The sequence below is a fragment of the Setaria italica genome, chromosome VII (genome assembly GCF_000263155.2).
Source record: "Setaria italica strain Yugu1 chromosome VII, Setaria_italica_v2.0, whole genome shotgun sequence".
In the NCBI taxonomy this organism is placed as follows: Eukaryota; Viridiplantae; Streptophyta; class Magnoliopsida; order Poales; family Poaceae; genus Setaria; species Setaria italica.
Window position 1 is genome coordinate 7,244,171 of NC_028456.1, and position 17,669 is coordinate 7,261,839.

At 45.2% G+C, this 17,669-nt stretch overlaps 1 protein-coding gene across 1 annotated transcript; it reads left to right on the forward strand.

Moving 5' to 3' along the window:
• The first annotated feature begins 15,688 nt into the window (after positions 1-15,688).
• LOC101769947 (CASP-like protein 2A1) lies at positions 15,689-17,414 on the forward strand. The gene is made up of 2 exons (XM_004975052.2): positions 15,689-16,158; positions 16,841-17,414. The coding sequence occupies exons 1-2, from the start codon at positions 15,808-15,810 to the stop codon at positions 17,117-17,119; spliced, it is 630 nt and encodes a 209-aa protein (XP_004975109.1). The 5' UTR covers positions 15,689-15,807; the 3' UTR covers positions 17,120-17,414.
• Positions 17,415-17,669: the final 255 nt, after the last annotated feature.

Sequence of the window (17,669 nt, forward strand, 5' to 3'; positions counted from 1 at the left end):
AGCACGCTGAGTCACCTCGCGCACATAGCCCCTGAGCTTGGGAGGTCGGCTGAGTCGTGGAAGCACGTCAAGTCACCTCCCACCCCGAGCTAGAGAGGTCGACCGGGCAACGGGAAGCATGCCGAGTCATCTCCCGCACCCAGCCCCCAAGCCTGGGAGGTCGGCTGAGTCACGGAAGTCACACCCAGTAGTTTCTGAGCTATAAAAAGACAATGAAAATATTATGTAGCATAATGTAGAACATTTAATGATTGAATAACTCGGAAGTTTGATTCGTTGAAGAAGTAAACTCTTGCACATCCTGCTCTTGTAGGCCAGGTAATTTTCCCGAGTAGTTAGCCCGTTACGTTTAAGCATCTGACCCTGCTTGGGTGTTGTCGAGTGGACTCGAGCGTGCTTAGCAGGAAGCAACACATGAGAGTCAGGCCTCATGGGTTAAGGCATGTGCTACCCGAGTACTTTGGCAACCATTAAGAGGGACGGATAAACCGCAAAGCAGTCGGAATTGTGTGGAAAAGCACGAGCATGAGCTGGGCACCCGTGGGGTGTAGCCCCCGACCGCCCGTGTAGTAGACGGACGAAGCTGTATAGGTAGTCAAGGTGCGACCAAGGTGGTCAGCGAAGTCATAGAGACACAGAGGAACCGAGGCGGTCAACGAAAGTCACGAAGATATGGAGGAGCTGAGGTGTATGTAGGTATACGAAAGCCGTAAAATATTTAATTATAAATAAAACTTAGCTTGATTCGTGGTCAAGTTGGAGAGTCAACATCGCGCCTGAGCGGGCAGTCGTTGGTGAATAGCTATTGACGAAGCCGATGTTGGGTCCAGATGGTCAAAGTGGTCGGCGGACAGTTGTTGATGAAGCGAATGAGTTGGGACCTGTAAAAAACTTGCGGTGTATCAAATTGTATGATAAGACAAGTGATCTAATTGATTTAACATACGTGGAAAGAAAAGGGCTCCATCCCTTCCTTGGTGTATACGACGGGACAGCGTGTAGCTGAGGCTGTAGCCGCTAAGTGCCTAGCCTTGCCAAACCAGCATTCTGCTGAGAATGGATCTCAAGCTTGTAGAAGGGGTGAACGCAAGGTTGTCTAGGTTTCGTGAGCTAGGATGCCGACCACACAAGTTAGTCGTATTGCCTTGAGAGGGGGAGGAGGAGGATGAGAGACCCAGAGGTCGGCGCCTGGGGGAAGCCCCCAAGCTTGAAAGCGAGTGGTCTGTCGGACAACCCCTGAGCATGAAAGCGAGTGGTCTGTCGAACAGGTCGGACAATCCCCGAGCGTTAGGAATAGCTCGGGCAAGGGGACAAGAAGGAAGTAGGTACGCAAAGAATCTCGGAGGTTTTATTCATTCAACAAAAAGGGAAAAGAGAATACATAGCTTTTAAGTTCTAAGGGTAGAAGCACCACAGGTGCTCGATGTTCTACGGATTGGCTGGTCCAGGTGGGTCTTCAAAATGGATCTGAACAGACTGTGCAAGTTTCGTAGAAAACACGGCAGCCGAGTTTCTCAAACCAAAGGGGCACGGGAGGGACCCTGCGCCGACTTTGTTGGGCATAGCGCTATCTTGGAGAGGTTGATGCACTCAGCAATGGTGTTGCTGATGTGATCTAGCCCCACAATCAGGTCGGAGGGTGTGGGTGGGCAGGTTGCAGCAAGGATGTTGGGAATCCTTAGCAATCTAGCCATGCGATCAGGTCGGAGGGCGTGGATGGACGGGTTGCAGCAAGGATGTTGGGAATCCCTAGCAATTTAGCCATGAGATCAGGTCGGAGGGCGTGGCTGGGCGGGATGCAGCTAGGATGCTTGGAATCCTCTCAGAGAGAGAGAGAGAGATCGTCGACCTGCTGGGCAAGCGGCGTGATGATCCTCAGGTGGAGGTCTTGTTCCGTCGAAGCAGATCCGATGGATGCTGAGCTGTTGGTGGGTGCCGAGTCGACGGAAGGCAAGTGGAGTCGAAGTCCGCCGACTAGCATGCTCCTGAAGGGAGCTAGATCGGGTTGGTGAGGTAGTCCTTCATAATCTCAAGAAAAACAACGCTAGGACGGGATGCCATCGAGCTCGCTAGGGAGGATCTCACAATCACCCATACCTGGCGTGCCAACTGTCGGATTTATAAGCCCGGCAGTCCACTAGGGGGTTACCCAAGTGGTCGATTTTTAGGTGGAGGCGATTGTGAAACCAAGAACTCGAAGGTGATCGCGAGAACACAAGGGACACGAGGGTTTTAGACAGGTTCGGACCTCCGGAGAGTAACACCCTATGTCTTGTATGCTTGGTGGCTTGTATTGCTTGAGAATTTTGATGCTCTCGGGAGGCTCCCATGGCCACCTTATATAGGCTGACGACCAAGGGTTACAAGTTAGTTTGAATCTAATCTACTTGGTAGGTACATGGAAGGTAATCTGAGTCGGACTACAATACCCGTTCCATGATATCCAGGCTGATTTGAATCGTCCAGCCTCCTTGGCGTGTACTCCAAGTAACTTCATGTCCTTGGCCCGCATACCCTGGTTGGGCGGGCCCACTTGTCAGGTCCGGCAAGTATCCTAGTCGGTAGGGACCCATGGGGTACCCATATTCCTCAGAGAGGGAGAGGTCGCCGATCTATTGGGCGAGCGGCACAAAGGTCTTCGGGTGGAGGTCTTGTTCTGCTGGGGCAGATCCAACGGACGCCGAGCTGGCGATGGACCCTGAGTCGATGAAGGAAGCGGCGGAATCGGGATCCACCGGCATGGTCCCAAAGTGAAGCTTAATCGGGTTGGCAAGGGCATCCTTTATGCTCTTGGGGAAGATGACGCTGGGGCGAGATGCCATCGAGCTCACTGGGGAGGATCTTACAATCACCCGTACCTGGCACAACAACTATCGGATTTAGTAGCCCGACAGTCCACTAGGGGGTTACCCAAATGGTTGATTTGTAGGAAGAGAGGATCTCGAGACCAAGAACTCAAAGGTGATCACGAGAACACGAAGGTTTAGACAGGTTTGGGTCTCCAGAGAGTAATACCCTATGTCCTATGTTTTGCTGGATTGTATTGCTGGTGTGGTTGAGATTCGATGGGATTGGTTGCCCTTGGGAGGCGCCCTTGGCCGCCTTATATAGGCTGACGACCTAGGGTTACAAGTCAATTTGAATCTAATCCTAGTCGATTATTACATGGAAAGCAATCTGAGTCAGATTACAACAAGTATCTTGCAATATCCGGGCTGATTTGAATCACCCAGCCTCCTTGACTTGTGCTCCAAGTATCTTCATATCCTTGGCCCACACGTTTTGGTCGCCGTGGGCTCACTTGTCAAGATTGGCTAGTATCCTGGTCGGTGGGGACCCATGGGGTACCCATATCTCTCAACTTGGTTTTTGGGCCAAAAAAATTTATGTGTGTGTGGGGGGGGGGAGGGGGTACACTGGTAGAGAACTCACCTTCCATACGCCTCTTTTGTCCCAATTTAAAGTTGGCCCGTGACTAAAGGTGACGCGCCACGGTAGGTTGAATTGGGGGGGGGGGAAGCTTTAGTCTCAGTTGTAAATAACAACCGGGACTAAAGCCCTTCCTATAGTTCCGGTTGTAACGGCTAGTTTTTTTTACCACTGACGGCCCCCCCTTTATGGTTTACTCCTGGTTGGTAATTCCAACCGGTACAAAAGGGGTCCCCCTTTTGTACCGGTTGGTGTTTCCAACCGGAAGTAAACTCCCAACCGGGACAAAAGGTGTTTTTTGTCCTGATTGGAATTTCTAACCGAGACAAAAACTCCTACCCTATAAATTCGCAAGACAGAGGCCTCTTCTTCCTCCTTCAGCCTGAGCCACTCCACTCCACAAGACAGAGAGCTTCATCCTCCTCTCCATGGCGCTGAAGCAAGCCTAGGGGAGGTGCTGCCCGAATTTTTTTCCTCATTTCCATGGGAATTTCACTCATCCAAAGTGTTGTGAAGGTTAGCTACTTCATTCTCCTTTCATTTATTGTTGTTATGCTTTGTTTTATGCTTTAGAGAGGAAGAAAAATGAGTCGGTTAGAATAAAGGAGAATGGAGAGGATGTGTGTATGCAAACAGTGCTAAGGTATGAATTTTTGTACATAGAGATGGCTTCTGCTGCTGGAGGTAGTGGTGATGGTGGGGGCAATCGTTGTTCCTCTCACAGCAAGGGGAAAACCATAGTTGGCCCTCATGATAAGCTGAAGAAAAGGAGCACGTGGGAGAAAGCAATGCTTCGTTATTTGCAAAAATATCATGAAGATGCTGTTGCGGTGGGTCAGGAACCTCCTTTTGGTGGTCGTTATCCTTCACCGCCAGTCCTGGGTGTTTCACATCCACTTAGTACTACTATTGTAGGAGGTACAAATAAACCACAGGATGAGGCTGGGTCAGTGAAACCTTCATCTTCGCTGCCCAAGGATGCTTAAAGTCCTCCTAGATAGTACTCAGTGGATGGTTTGTCGTAGTGTATCATGTTATTTGGATCTGAAATTTAAATATGTGTATTTCTATCTATATCTAAACTTTTAGTATCATTTGCACTACAAAGTTTGACATGCTTTCAATCATGAATAGCATGTAGATAGGTTGTAAAGCATATCAAATAACCATCAATAGGCACGTAAAGATGAATTTTGATGTGAAACGAAAATCACACACTTATTCGCAACAAGAGAACCTAATATTTGTACTCATTGAAGGATGAAAAAATAATATATTTGACTTGATACAAAAAAAAACAACTACCATACAACCTAATATTTATAACGTTGGCAAGATATTAGAGACGTGCAAGCTAAAAATCATATTAAAATTAGCTGTGTACAACAGAAAGAAAAAAAAAGGAAAAAATGCATAATCCAAATTCATGCGTAATCCATTTTCATGCGTAATACGATGCAGATGGACCTGCAATGGATGTATAACACGGACAGACGGAGCAAGTAGTTTGTTGATGGCTTGCATTATTTTCTCAAAGTGGTCAAAGCGAACAAGCCAGAGAATGGGTTCATATGTTGTCCATGCTTCCAATGCAGTAACAAGAAGGACTATTCATAGGCTTCCTGGAGGCCTATTCACAGCCACTTGTTTAGATACGGTTTCATGCCTAACTATTTGGTTTGGACCAAGCACGGTGAAAGAGGGGTTGTAATGGAAGACGGCGAAGAAGAGGAGGATGATAACAACATTCCGAACTGGGCTGCAGGCGAAGCTTTTGCAGATACTACAATGGGCAAGGCTGATGAAGATGAGTTTCCAGAAGATGGCCCTACTAATGATCTTGGTTAGGTGCTACGGGATGCACATAGAGATTGCAAAACCGTGAAGGAATAAGAAAAGTTGCAGCGCATGATTAATGATTACAAAAATTGTTGTACCAAGGTTGCAAGCAAGGCCATAAAAACTAGGTACCACACTAGAATTTATGCAATGGAAGGCTAAAAATGGTGTGTCCAATCAGGCATTTCAGGGGATGTTGAAAATTATCAAGAAGATTCTTCCCGAGAATAATGAATTGTCGTCGACAATATATGAAGCTAAACAGATTGTTTGCCCTCTAGGATTGGAGGTTCAGAAGATACATGCATGTCCTAATAACTGTATCCTCTATCATGGTGATGAATATGAGAAATTGGATGCTTGTCCTGTGTGCGGAGCGCTACGATATAAGATCAAGCGAGATGATCCTGGTGATGTTGAGGGGCAGCCTTCCAAGAAGAGAGTTCCCGCGAAGGTGATGTGGTATTTCCCTATAATACCATACTTGAAGTGTTTGTTCAGATACAAGGCGAATGCTAAGTTGATGCGATGGCACGAAGAAGAACGTAAGCAAGATGAAATGCTAAGACACCCCACGGATGGGGCCCTATGGAGATCAATTGATAGAGCATTCCTGAACTTTGAAAGTGATGCAAGGAACATAAGATTTGGTTTAAGTACTGATGGATTCAATCCATTCGGTGAGTTGAGTAGTGGTCATAGTACTTGGCCTATGACCCTATGTATGTTCAACCTTCCTCCTTGGTTGTGCATGAAGCGGAAGTTCATTATGATGTTGATGCTTATCCAAGGCCTAAAACAACCCAGCAACAACATTGACATGTACCTAACATCGTTGGTTGATGAATTTTTACTGCTTTTGAAGGAAGAAGGTGTACGTGTGTAGGATGAGGATAAATAGGAGAGCTTTAACCTACGAGCATTGTTGTTCATAACCATCAATGATTGGTCTGCACTGAGTAACCTTGTGGAACAGACAAACAAGGGATATCGGGCCTGCACCCACTATTTAGATGACACAGATAGCATGTATTTGAAGCATTATAAGAAGGTCATCTGTATGGGCCATCGTCGATTTCCCCCTGCTAACCACCCGATGAGAAAGAGAGGGATGCATTTCAAAGGGGCGGCAGACAATCATAAAAAACCTGCACACCATAATGGAAAGTGTGTTTTTGAGATGATAAAGGATGTAAGGGTAGTCTTTGGAAAGGATCTTGGTAGCGAACCTGTTCCGAACGACGATAATGGACGTGCAACCATGTGGAATAATAAGTCAATATTTTGGGAGCTACCTTATTAGGAAATCATAGAGGTCCGCAACGCAATAGACGTGATGCACCTGATGAAAAATCTTTGCTTGAACGTGCTAGGATTCATGGGTGTTTATGGGAGCTCAAAAGATACATTGGAAGCACGACAGGACCTGAAACGTATGGGGCAACGAGATGACCTACATCCGGAAAAGACAGATAATGGATAGCACTACTTACGTCTTGCTAGTTACACTCTCAGCAAGGAAGAGAAGGATAGCATGTTTGAATGCCTGAATAGTATCAAGGTCCTATCTGTGTACTCCTCGAATATAAAGGGAATCATAAATATGAAAGAAAAAAGTTCACAAATCTCAAGGCCCATGACTGCCACATGTTGATGACTCAGTTGCTTCCGGTTGCACTAAGGGGTATTATACTAGAGAATATTCGATTACTGCTCGTAAAGCTATGCATGTTTGTCAATGTGATTTTGCCGAAGGTAATCGATCCAACCATGCTAATAAAGTTACAAAACGATGTGGTGCAATGTCTTGTCAACTTTGAGTTGGTATTTCCACCATCCTTCTTCAATATTATGATGCACCTCCTGGTTCACCTAGTAAAAGAGATGACTATTCTTGGTCTAGTATTCCTGCACAATATGTGGCCTTTTGAGAGGTTCATGTCAGTCCTAAAAAACTATGTTCTTAATCGTGCCTGTCCAGAAGGAAGCATCACCAAGGGATATGGACCAGAGGAGGTCATTGAGGTTTGTGTTGATTTTACTGACTTAATTAATTTGATTGAGGTTCCAACTTCATGCCACGAGGGGAGGCTGCGGGGAATGGGCACTCTTGGAAGGAAAACAAGTTTGAGCAATGATACTTTGTTCGAACAGATGCTAGTTTCCGAACACCCGATGAAATCCGATGCTTGGATTATACATTATCACATGGATACTTTTCCCTCTTGATTGCATTAACACCTTATGTGTAACTCTGAGATTCATCCACAACTCGCTTGGTTAGCCAGGGAACCTTCTAGCACAATCGTGAAATTCCAAGGCTACAAGATAAATGGTTATACATTTTACACGAGAGTCCAAGACCAGAAAAGCACGAATACAAATAGTGGTGTCCGCATAGATGCCATAGACAACAACAGTAGCAAGGACTCGTATTATGGTTTCATAAAGGAGATATGGGAACTCGAATACGGACTGCTGAACATCCCTCTATTTCATTGCCAATGGGTGAAGCTAACTGGCGTAACCAAAGATTAGTATGGAATGACAAAAGTGGACCTAACAAAGATTGGATATAATGATGAACCATCATACTTGCCAATGATGTGCATCAGGTTTTCTATGTGATGGACATGTCTAGCAAACCAAAGAAAAATTTAGAAGAGCCATGGAAGCCAAAACGCCACATAGTGCTTCCAGGTAAAAGAAAAATCGTGGGAGTCAAGAACAAAACAGACCAATCAGATGATTACGATCAGTTTGATGGCTCGATTCCATTCACTGTTGAAGTTGACCCAAGAATCATGCTAGCCAACGAAGAGGCTCTGTACTTACGCCGCGATCATGACCAAGGAACTTTTGTGAAGAAGAAGTTTTTTAACGTTACATTGTAATGCACTAAATATGCTTCACCTGTATGTAAAGTTACATTGTAAAGTTCTATAATTTCATGTACTACTTGATACAATTTTTAATTTAACGTATCTATGATTTCATGTGTGTTTAAATTACTTGAGGTGAAGAATTATTCGAAATATGTTTTTTAAAATATTTTTGCATGTTTGAAATATGTAAATTTTTTATTTTTTCCTTAACAAAACCAATTCAAAACACATATAAATTTGTGTTTAAATTAGTTGAAGTGAAGATTATTTGATCAATATGAACAATGTTAACCACATACATCAATTGAATTTTTCACGCATTGAAATTATTTAATTGAATAATTTCTTGATGATAGTGATGTAGAAAAATAATTATTTAGAAACTAAAAGAACTAGTATAGAATTAATGACTCATTCAAACTTATTGTAAATATACTTGCTAATTTAATATATTTTTTCATGTTCGAAATTTGTAAAGTTCTTATTTTTTCCTTCCTAAAATCTAGTGAAAGCATATATAAAATCTATTTCCAAAAAATAGGCGAGAGACGAAAAATAGAAAACGGACCTTTTTGTTGCTGATGCAATTTGCAACCGGGACAAAAGGGTAATTTTCGCCTCCCACGCGAACGTACCCTTTAGTCCCGGTTGTACCCTTTTGTCCCGGTTGTAAATTGCAACCGGGATTAAAGGGGGGGCCTTTTGTCCTAGTTGCAATTGGCACCCGAGACAAAAGGACCCTTTAGTCCCGGTTGCAATTTGCAACCGGGATAGGGGGGAATAAAGGTAACAGTCGTCTTCTCCCCCCTCCACCCTTCAACACTTAGCGAAATTTTGACCACTCTCCAAGATCTGCCTCCTCCGTCGCACCACCTCATCGCCGCCGACTCCATCACGCCCCCTCGTCGCCGCCTCCCTCCGCGATGCCTTCTCGCTGCCGCCTCTCTGTCGCTGTCGCCTCCATCGTTCGCGCCGCTTCCATCCCCACTGCCGCTGGGCCGTACCGCCCTGGCCGCCGTCGCCCTCCGCTCCGACCCCTGCCGCCCACCGTCCCGTCGACATATGGCACCACCCCCGTCGCGACCCCCGGCCCTCTCCACGCGTATGGCAGGGCCATGCAAGGGCCCTTTATTTATTTTTTAGTTAGAAAATCAGTATGATTAGTAGAAATCAGTAGGAAATTACTATTATTAGTTGAAAAAATAGTAGGAAATTACTATAATTAATAGAAAATCAGTATAATTTAGTTCAGATGCTAAGTATAATTTTGTATACATTTTGTATAACTTTTAGAAATTACTATGTTTTATAGAAATTACTATGTTTTATTATAAATGATTTGAAAATTGGTAGAAGTTTGTAGAAATGCTTAAGACTTATTTAGTATAAGTGCTTAGTATAATTTTGTATACATTTAGTATAGTTTTTAGTACATTACTATTAGTACAAATGCTTCAAAAATTAGTAGAAATTTGTGGAAATTTGGTAGAAATTCTTACAAATTAGTAGAAATTTGTAGAAATATGGTAGAAATGCTTAAAAATTAGAAGAAATTTGGTAGACATTCGTAGAAATTATTAGAAATTTGTAGAAATACTACAAATTTGGTAGAAATTCTTACAAATTAGTAGAAATTTGTATAAATATGGTAGAAATGCTTAAAAATTAGAAGAAATTTTGTAGACATTCGTAGAAATTATTAGAAATTTGTAGAAATACTTCAAATTTGGTAGAAATTCTACAAATTAGTAGAAATCTCGGTCTTAGAGTAATCATCTCGGGTAGAGGCCAATCTATCAATTGAAGTTCTTAGATTACTCTACAGGATTGCTTAAGGGATCTTCGAGAGATTGAATTCAGATTGGTCAATTTTGAGGTCTGAAATTTGGAGTCAAAGAAAAAGAAGGAAGAGGGAAACGAGCAGAGCAATAGAGACGTGCCGCCGCCGGCACTTCTGCCCGCCGGCTAGCGCGACGGCCACGTCCGTGCTCATGGAGGCCTATAGGTTGTCGAGGTGGCACACATGCACGGTAAAAGTTCGCATCACTACCGCCTCGCCCTCATCAAATTAACCCTCCGCCATTTGTTTTACTGCTGTGCGAGCTGAAGCTCGGGAGAGCAACGCCGCCGCTGGCCATCACCCTCGCTACCATTCCTTTCACGCCACCGCCCACCGACAGCCCCTGTAGCATCACCATGATGCCTTGAGGCTGACCGTTACTCAGTTTCTCATCGTCGAGCTCCGAATCGCCGCTGTTTTAATCTGCCCGCCACCACCACTGTCCTTTCTGTGAGCTCCTTCGTGCCGACCCTTTTCTCTTCGATTGTTGGTCCTCGGAGAATAGCTAGGTCGCGTAGAGGCTATAGGTTGCGTCGGAGGCTGTTTCTGTGCCGCCACCGGGCCTTACACCGGCCGGCCATCGGCCATGGCGCCGCCGCTCATGGGGAGCCGGCACAGGCCGCCTCCAGGAGGGCCGCTGCCGCCCGCGGGTGCGCCCCGGCCTGGGGTTGCTCACCAGCCCGACCACGCCGTCGGGGAGGCGCCATCGGCGAGCCCCGCCCCCTTCTGTCGCGCCCCTGTTTTGGCGCAGGGAGAAAGAAGCCCGTGGCGCTGGGGGTCCATGCGCCAGGGGAGTTGAGAGGTGGAGAGGGGGGTTGTCGGTTGGAGGCCCAGGTGGAAGTGAAGGGGGAAAGAAAGGAGGGGTCCGGCCCAAGAGAGCCCTTGCATTAGACATGGAGTAGGGAGGAGGAAGTTGGGCCGGTTCAGCAGGCCCATGCGCCAGAGAGAAAGGAGAGGGAGTAAAGGTGGGCCGGCGGGTAGATTAGGAGGGGGGAAGTAAGGCCGGTCCAATGGGCCCAGCGCAAGTGAGAGGGGTTAGGGAGGAGTTGAGTGAGAAAGATTTGGGCCGGGGGTTTATGGATAAACCTTAGGTTTTTCTTTTATTAGATAAATAGATTAAATACGATTTTCACCATTTAAATCACAGGAATTTTTAGGAGTGCCCAAAATTAGTGAAACCAATTTTGGTAGGATTGTTTTATTTTCCTTTATGCATTAAAATTCTTATACCTTAGGAAAAAATAATAAAAATTTAGGTATTTATTTAATGCCTTTTTATTAAGGTATTTAAATAAATGCTTAACCTTTATTAAATGCATAAAATGTTGAATAATGTTTTCATATTCACAAATTATTATTAATCCATAGGAATTAAGTTTTGAGATTAGAAAATTATTATAATACTTTTCTAAAATAAAAGAAAAGGCTTAGGTAGGTCAGTAAGGAAATTAAAATTGTGGGTTAATCTTTATGGGTAGTTTAGTGTTGGCTTGCAACTTTGTCATGAAGATGGGTTGTATAGTCACTTGTTGGCTTGCAACTTTATCATGAAGGAAAGTTGTATAGTTATGTATTCAAAAGTTTGCATCTCTAACTCCTGCATGTACTAAATCGTAGACGTTGAAGCTCCTACAGTGGAATTCGTGGAATTCATCTAAAGATTGGCAGAGTCCGAGAAATGTTGAACTACCTCTTTTACTGAAGGGGTTTTCCGAAGAACTAACATTGTTGATCCTAGGCAAGCCCCGGTGCATTTAAGCCTATCTACTTTTGGAGTCATTATTTCATGTGTCCAACTATTGATTATTTCCTTATGAATGCATTAAGTCTAGGAGTTGATTGAAAACTTACTTTTGTGCATAATCCAACCTTGTTATTAAGGACATCTTTGCCACTTGTGCAATAATTAGTAAGTATCCCATGCTTAGCAAAGCATAGTGACGCTACCTTTATCCTGTCTGAGTACCTATGGTACTCAGCAACCTATGGTAACATTGTCATACACATGTATACCAAGGAAATGACCTATTTTGGAAGATAGTGGACGGAAGCTTGGATGGAATCAAGAAAGGAGTCTTGAGTTCCGTAGTTCCGTCTACTCGGTTAATTTGATTAAGGACCGATCGTTGTTTTAACCAGTGATCAAGTGATATTACCTGGTTGTTTACTGCCATATGGGAACCAGCAAGCCCGGTAGGTTAGTTGGCTCTCTAATCGGAAATATTTCGTACCCGTGCTTGGCGTGCAGTGGAAGGACGGGGGCGTAGCCTGAAACTCACATTGGAGATCAGGCCAGACGTGGGGTCCCATGTGGGGGTGCGTCCCTGGGTTTGAGTAGTTATAATTCCGATCGTTGGGTACAGCTAATCGAAAGGTCGTTATGTGCAACCCGGACAATTGTACATAGCTGGTGGTCAGGTATCTCCTGCAGGATGTAAATCGGTCCGGATCGCCGCAATTCTCGGATATGAATGCACTTGATCATTGCTTGAGCATCGTAGAGTAACCAAGAGAAGGGAACCATTTGCTTGAATAAATATGTTGTATGGCTCAGTTCCATCTGGTTGCTAAAATATTTTTATTATCTAGATTGGTCAGGTAATGAACTCAATCTAAAGTAAAAGAGAAAACTAAGGTTTCACTTATAGTAAGCTTTTTCTGCAAAATGTGAGTCAGCCAATACACCATAAAGCTATCATACAGTATACAAAAAGTATTTATATTGGTTAGACAGGTCAGACTTGCTGAGTAATTCGTACTCAGGGGATCCTTTGTTGTTGTTTTTAGAAACCCAGCAGGGACCCACCGAGGAGGAAACTCTAAAGAACTAGGGTATCTCATGAGTCTCATGATACCCCAGAATAAACTTAGATGTTTAATTACTTGCCCCGGATTGGTTTATAGTTTAAAATTTTAGCAATGGTTTAACTTGCACCGTTAAGTTTCTTTCAATCTATGGTTTGTAATAAATCGTACCTCTGTTATGTATGTAAAAATGTAATGTTTGTTGATGCTATACCATCATGGAAGCGATCCTGATGTATGGCTATGGAACAAACCGTGGAGATTTTCAAGGAGTTCTGTGAACAGAACCCTTGACGGACTACCGAACTTACACTGTTTTAAGTGCGTTTTGGATAATTGTTGTTCTGACAGCAATTAGACGCACTTAAGCCAGTTTAAGTTGGACGGTTCCGCCACAATGGCCGTGGTGGACCGGGTGAAGGACACGGCAGAGGTGGCGGGGCAGGCGAGACGCCTACGGCGAGGTACCCGCAGAGGAGGTGGCCAAGGTGGGCGAGGATGCGTGCCACGTGGGTGGCGTCCGCGTCCTCCCCGCGGAGGAAGACGACGCAGCCGAGGTGGCCGCTCTCTCCCCGCTCCTCCAGATCCGCGACGGCGGTGGCGGGTGAGGGCGAAGACGACACAGCCTACGTCGCCTCCCTTCCTGCCAAGATGAGGGGACGAGGAGGAGGTGGACCAGGATGGCGTCAACGCCAAGACGAGGAGGAGGAGGACGCGGCAGATCTGGTTCAATCCATGACGGCGCGGCGGATCCGGCCAAGCAGAGAGGATGAGCAGGAGGAGGAGGCCGGCGTTGGTGGCGGGGAGGAGGGAGAGGAGAGGAGAGAGAAGGGGTTACTTAGGAAAAAGTGGACTAGGGGACCACTTTTAACACCTTTAGCAAGTTTTAACACCCCCTCTATGTGTTTATGAAAAATGGGGTGTTAAACTTTAACACCCCACTTTTAACACAAGTGCTTGGATAGGAAAGTGTTAAAAAGTGTTAAAAGTGGGGTGTTAAACTTTAACACCCCCTTCCCAAACAGGACCTTACATTTTCGATTCCGATATTTTAGAGTGTAAAATATACACTCACATACTCCCTCCATTTTTATTTATAATGTGTGATATGACATGGCACGGTCTTCCAAATTACACTTTGACCATTAATTCATCTTATATTATGGTTATAAACTTACAATCATTGGAGAGTACATTTGATTACAAATCTAACCATTTCAAAATTGCATCATAAAAAAATATTGGTTAAATTATTAGAGTTTGAATCTTGATATGCGCGTACGCCTTATAAACATAAATGGAGGGAGTATAACACACCCGTGCATACGTACGTACACCCTAGGGATGGATGGTACACCCTCCGTCCTGCAAAGAGTGTCCCTTTAGGCTTGTCCTAAGTCAAACTATTTTAAGTTTGATCAAGCTTGCAATGAATAGCATCAATATTTATAACACTAAATAGGTATGCTATGAAAATATATTTCATAACGAATCTAATGAAACTTACTAGACATTAAAAGTATTAATATATTTTATATAAACTTATTCAAACATAAGATGATTTGACTTAGAATAGAACTAATGGGACACTCTTTTTGGAATGGAGGGAGTACTCTCTTTCCTAAATATAAGTCCCTTAAATATAAGTCCGTTCCAACATCTACTCCTACAAGATAATCAATATTATATCCTGATTAATAATAATAATAATATCTATAAGATATATTATTTAATAATAGAAAGGAGTTAGTTTGGGATGTGTGGATGTACACGTCGGTCACATTTTGACCCGATAGTAATGTTAGCATTAGTATCGGGTTCAAATTTGGAACCCCCGAGACCTTTTAGTACTAGGTCCTAACACCACCCGGTACTAAAGCTTTTAATCTGCCGCATCGGTGGTGTTAGGACCTAGTACTAAAGGCCCTCCACGGGTTACTTCAAAAGGAAAGCATATCCACCTCCATTATATGCGCTGCGTAGGTGGGATGGTAAGGAAGGTTCGTGCAAGGCTTGACGTTGTGGGTTCGAATCTCATGGACCGCGCACAACGTGAGACTTGATTTTTTAGCGCAAAACACCAACTGGTACTAAATGAGCCCCTCTTTAGTACCGTCATAGCAATACCGGTTATACAACCAGTACTAAGGAGGGTTTGAAACTGTTACTGAAAGCGAAATCCCAGTGGTTTTACTCAAGTCAAGCGGGAGGGTGTCTCTCAATAAATTAGGGCGTGTTTGGATCCTTAGGCTAAAGTTTAGCTTTTGTCAAATCGAATATTCGAATGCTAATTAGGAGGACTAAACATAATCTAATTATAAAACTAATTGCAGAAGCCCTGAGCTAATTCTCAAGATGAATCTATTAAATCTAATTAATCCATCATTAATAAATGATTATTGTAGCACCACATTGTCAAATTATGGATTAATTAGGTTTAATAGATTTATCTCACTATATATTTAATACTCTTAATTAATTAGTATCAAAGTAGGAAACAAACACCCATTAGTGACAGGATATGCGAACGCATGCATGCTTTAGGATGGCCGTTCACCACGCACACGCGCGCCTCTTCCCTAACAGACCCTTGCTGCGGCACGTCGGGCGCACGCGGCCCACGCGCGCGGCCCCGGCCAGCAATGACGACAGGCAGGCGCGTCGTGGAGGACGCGACGCGACGCAACGCGATGCACGGCGTGGCCGGGCGCCGCGCCACCAATCGCATCGGGATCGACGGACTCCATCCATCCCCCATGCGCCATACGGCCCTGCCCACCGCGCGCGCCATTAACTCCGCGCATTCAAGCCCCCTCACTGCGCTCCAACCACTCTCGCCATTCCCCCACGCCTCCGCCCTTAAATGCGCTCTCTTCCCTCCCTTCCGGCTAGCACTACTACTACTTCCTAGAGAGAGAGAGAGAGAGAGAGAGAGAGTTGAGCTGCGTGCCCTGCCGCGACTCTTCACGTTGCTTCTTGAGAGAGAGGAAGAGAGAGAGAGGGGCGGAGATGTCCAAGATGGCGGAGGAGAAGGCGGTGGGCGGAGCGGCCGGGGCGGCGGACGCGGCGCAGCAGCAGCAGCTGGCGGCGGGCGAGGCAGCGGCGGCGCGGGTGCGGCCCGTGGAGACGCTGCTGCGCGCGGCGCCGCTGGGGCTGTGCGTGGCCGCCATGGCCATCATGCTCAAGGACCAGCAGACCAACGAGTACGGCACCGTCGCCTACTCCGACCTCGGCGGCTTCAAGTACCTCGTCTACGCCAACGGCCTCTGCGCGGCCTACTCCCTCGTCACGGCCTTCTACACCGCCGTGCCCAGGCCAGCCACCGTGTCACGCTCCTGGGTCGTCTTCCTCCTCGACCAGGTCCGACTTCTTGTGCCTTCCGATCCGTCTCTGCTCTGCTCTCTCACTCTTCACTTTTACTCACTCAGCTGGTAGCAAGCAGCATGTTGAAAGTACTCTGAAGAATGTCTTTTCTCTTCTTTCTTTTGCCAACAACACGTGACGATTTTTATGAGCAACCATGTTAGAAGAAGAGAATTTTTTCTTGCGCTGGACACATATTTGTTGTTGCGACTTACAATTGTCAGTACTCTTAGATTATACTTTGATATTCCAAGAAAATCGCTTGGTTCGTTTGATTGGAATTTCGGCTCTGTTGGAGCCTGGAAAGAGGTGAGCCAAGGGATTTTAGAGGATCTGTTCGTTTTAAAAGGTTCATGCCAAATTCGTGCGTGCTTGCCTGAATACCGGATTGGACTTTAGTGCACCGTGAGCAGAGGAACAAACGAAATTAACACATCGAAACAGAATTTAGCTTTGCCGGTTCTAAACAGTTCAATGGTGGATTTGTTCCAACTCTGTTCACTGTTGTTCAGAGTTTGAAGCATTTATGTACAAAACTACAGCTTAACCTGTTGTTAATTTCACTACTCAAATACTGGCTGATCCTGTGATCGCCAATCACAGATCATTGCAGAAGGGAACATGGCGACTATATTTGGGGAGAGAATGAGACTGATCCTTGGCATGCTGTGTACTGCAGGTGTTCACGTACCTGATCCTGGCCGCCGGCGCGGCGGCAGCGGAGCTCCTGTACCTGGCCTACAACGGCGACAAGGAGGTGACGTGGAGCGAGGCGTGCGGCGTGTTTGGCGTCTTCTGCCGCAAGGCTCGGACCTCGGTGGCCATCACCTTCGGCTCCGTGCTCTGCTTCATCCTCCTCTCCCTCATCTCCTCTTACCGCCTCTTCAGCGCCTACGAGGCGCCCCCGTCGTCGGCACTCGGCAACAAGGGCGTCGAGATCGCTGCCTACCCGCGCTGAAGCCGCCGCCAGCGACCAGAGGCTGCCTTCCATCCAGCGTGGTGGCATAATCTCTATTATGTGTAGGTGATCAAGTAATAAGTAAGGGCGTATTATATATATAAATTCATAGTAGTTTGCTGCTACATATGATGATTAGTACAGTGCTGCTGCTTCTGGTAAATTGTGCTTGACTCGGTAATTATATACTAGTTTGCATGGTTCTTGTGTGTAGTGGGTGAATTGATCCTTCAACTCTTGAAAGGCACATCTTTGAGACTGTAAACATCTGTAGCAAACAAATCGTTTGGAGACATCAGTAAGCCATTGCGATGAACCGTTGTATTTAGAAAAACAATTCCCCTTCACGAATCCCATGTTTTTCAGCTCCACTCCACCAAATCTAGAAAAACAAGTCTAGAAAAAAATATCTCCACCAAATCTAGAAAAAAAGTCTAGAAAAAAATATAGAGTGGTTGTACGTGTTTAGCTGATTGAAATATAGATAGAGTGGTTGTACGTGTTTAGCTGATTGAAATATAGAGTGGTTGTACGTGTTTAGCTGAAAAAT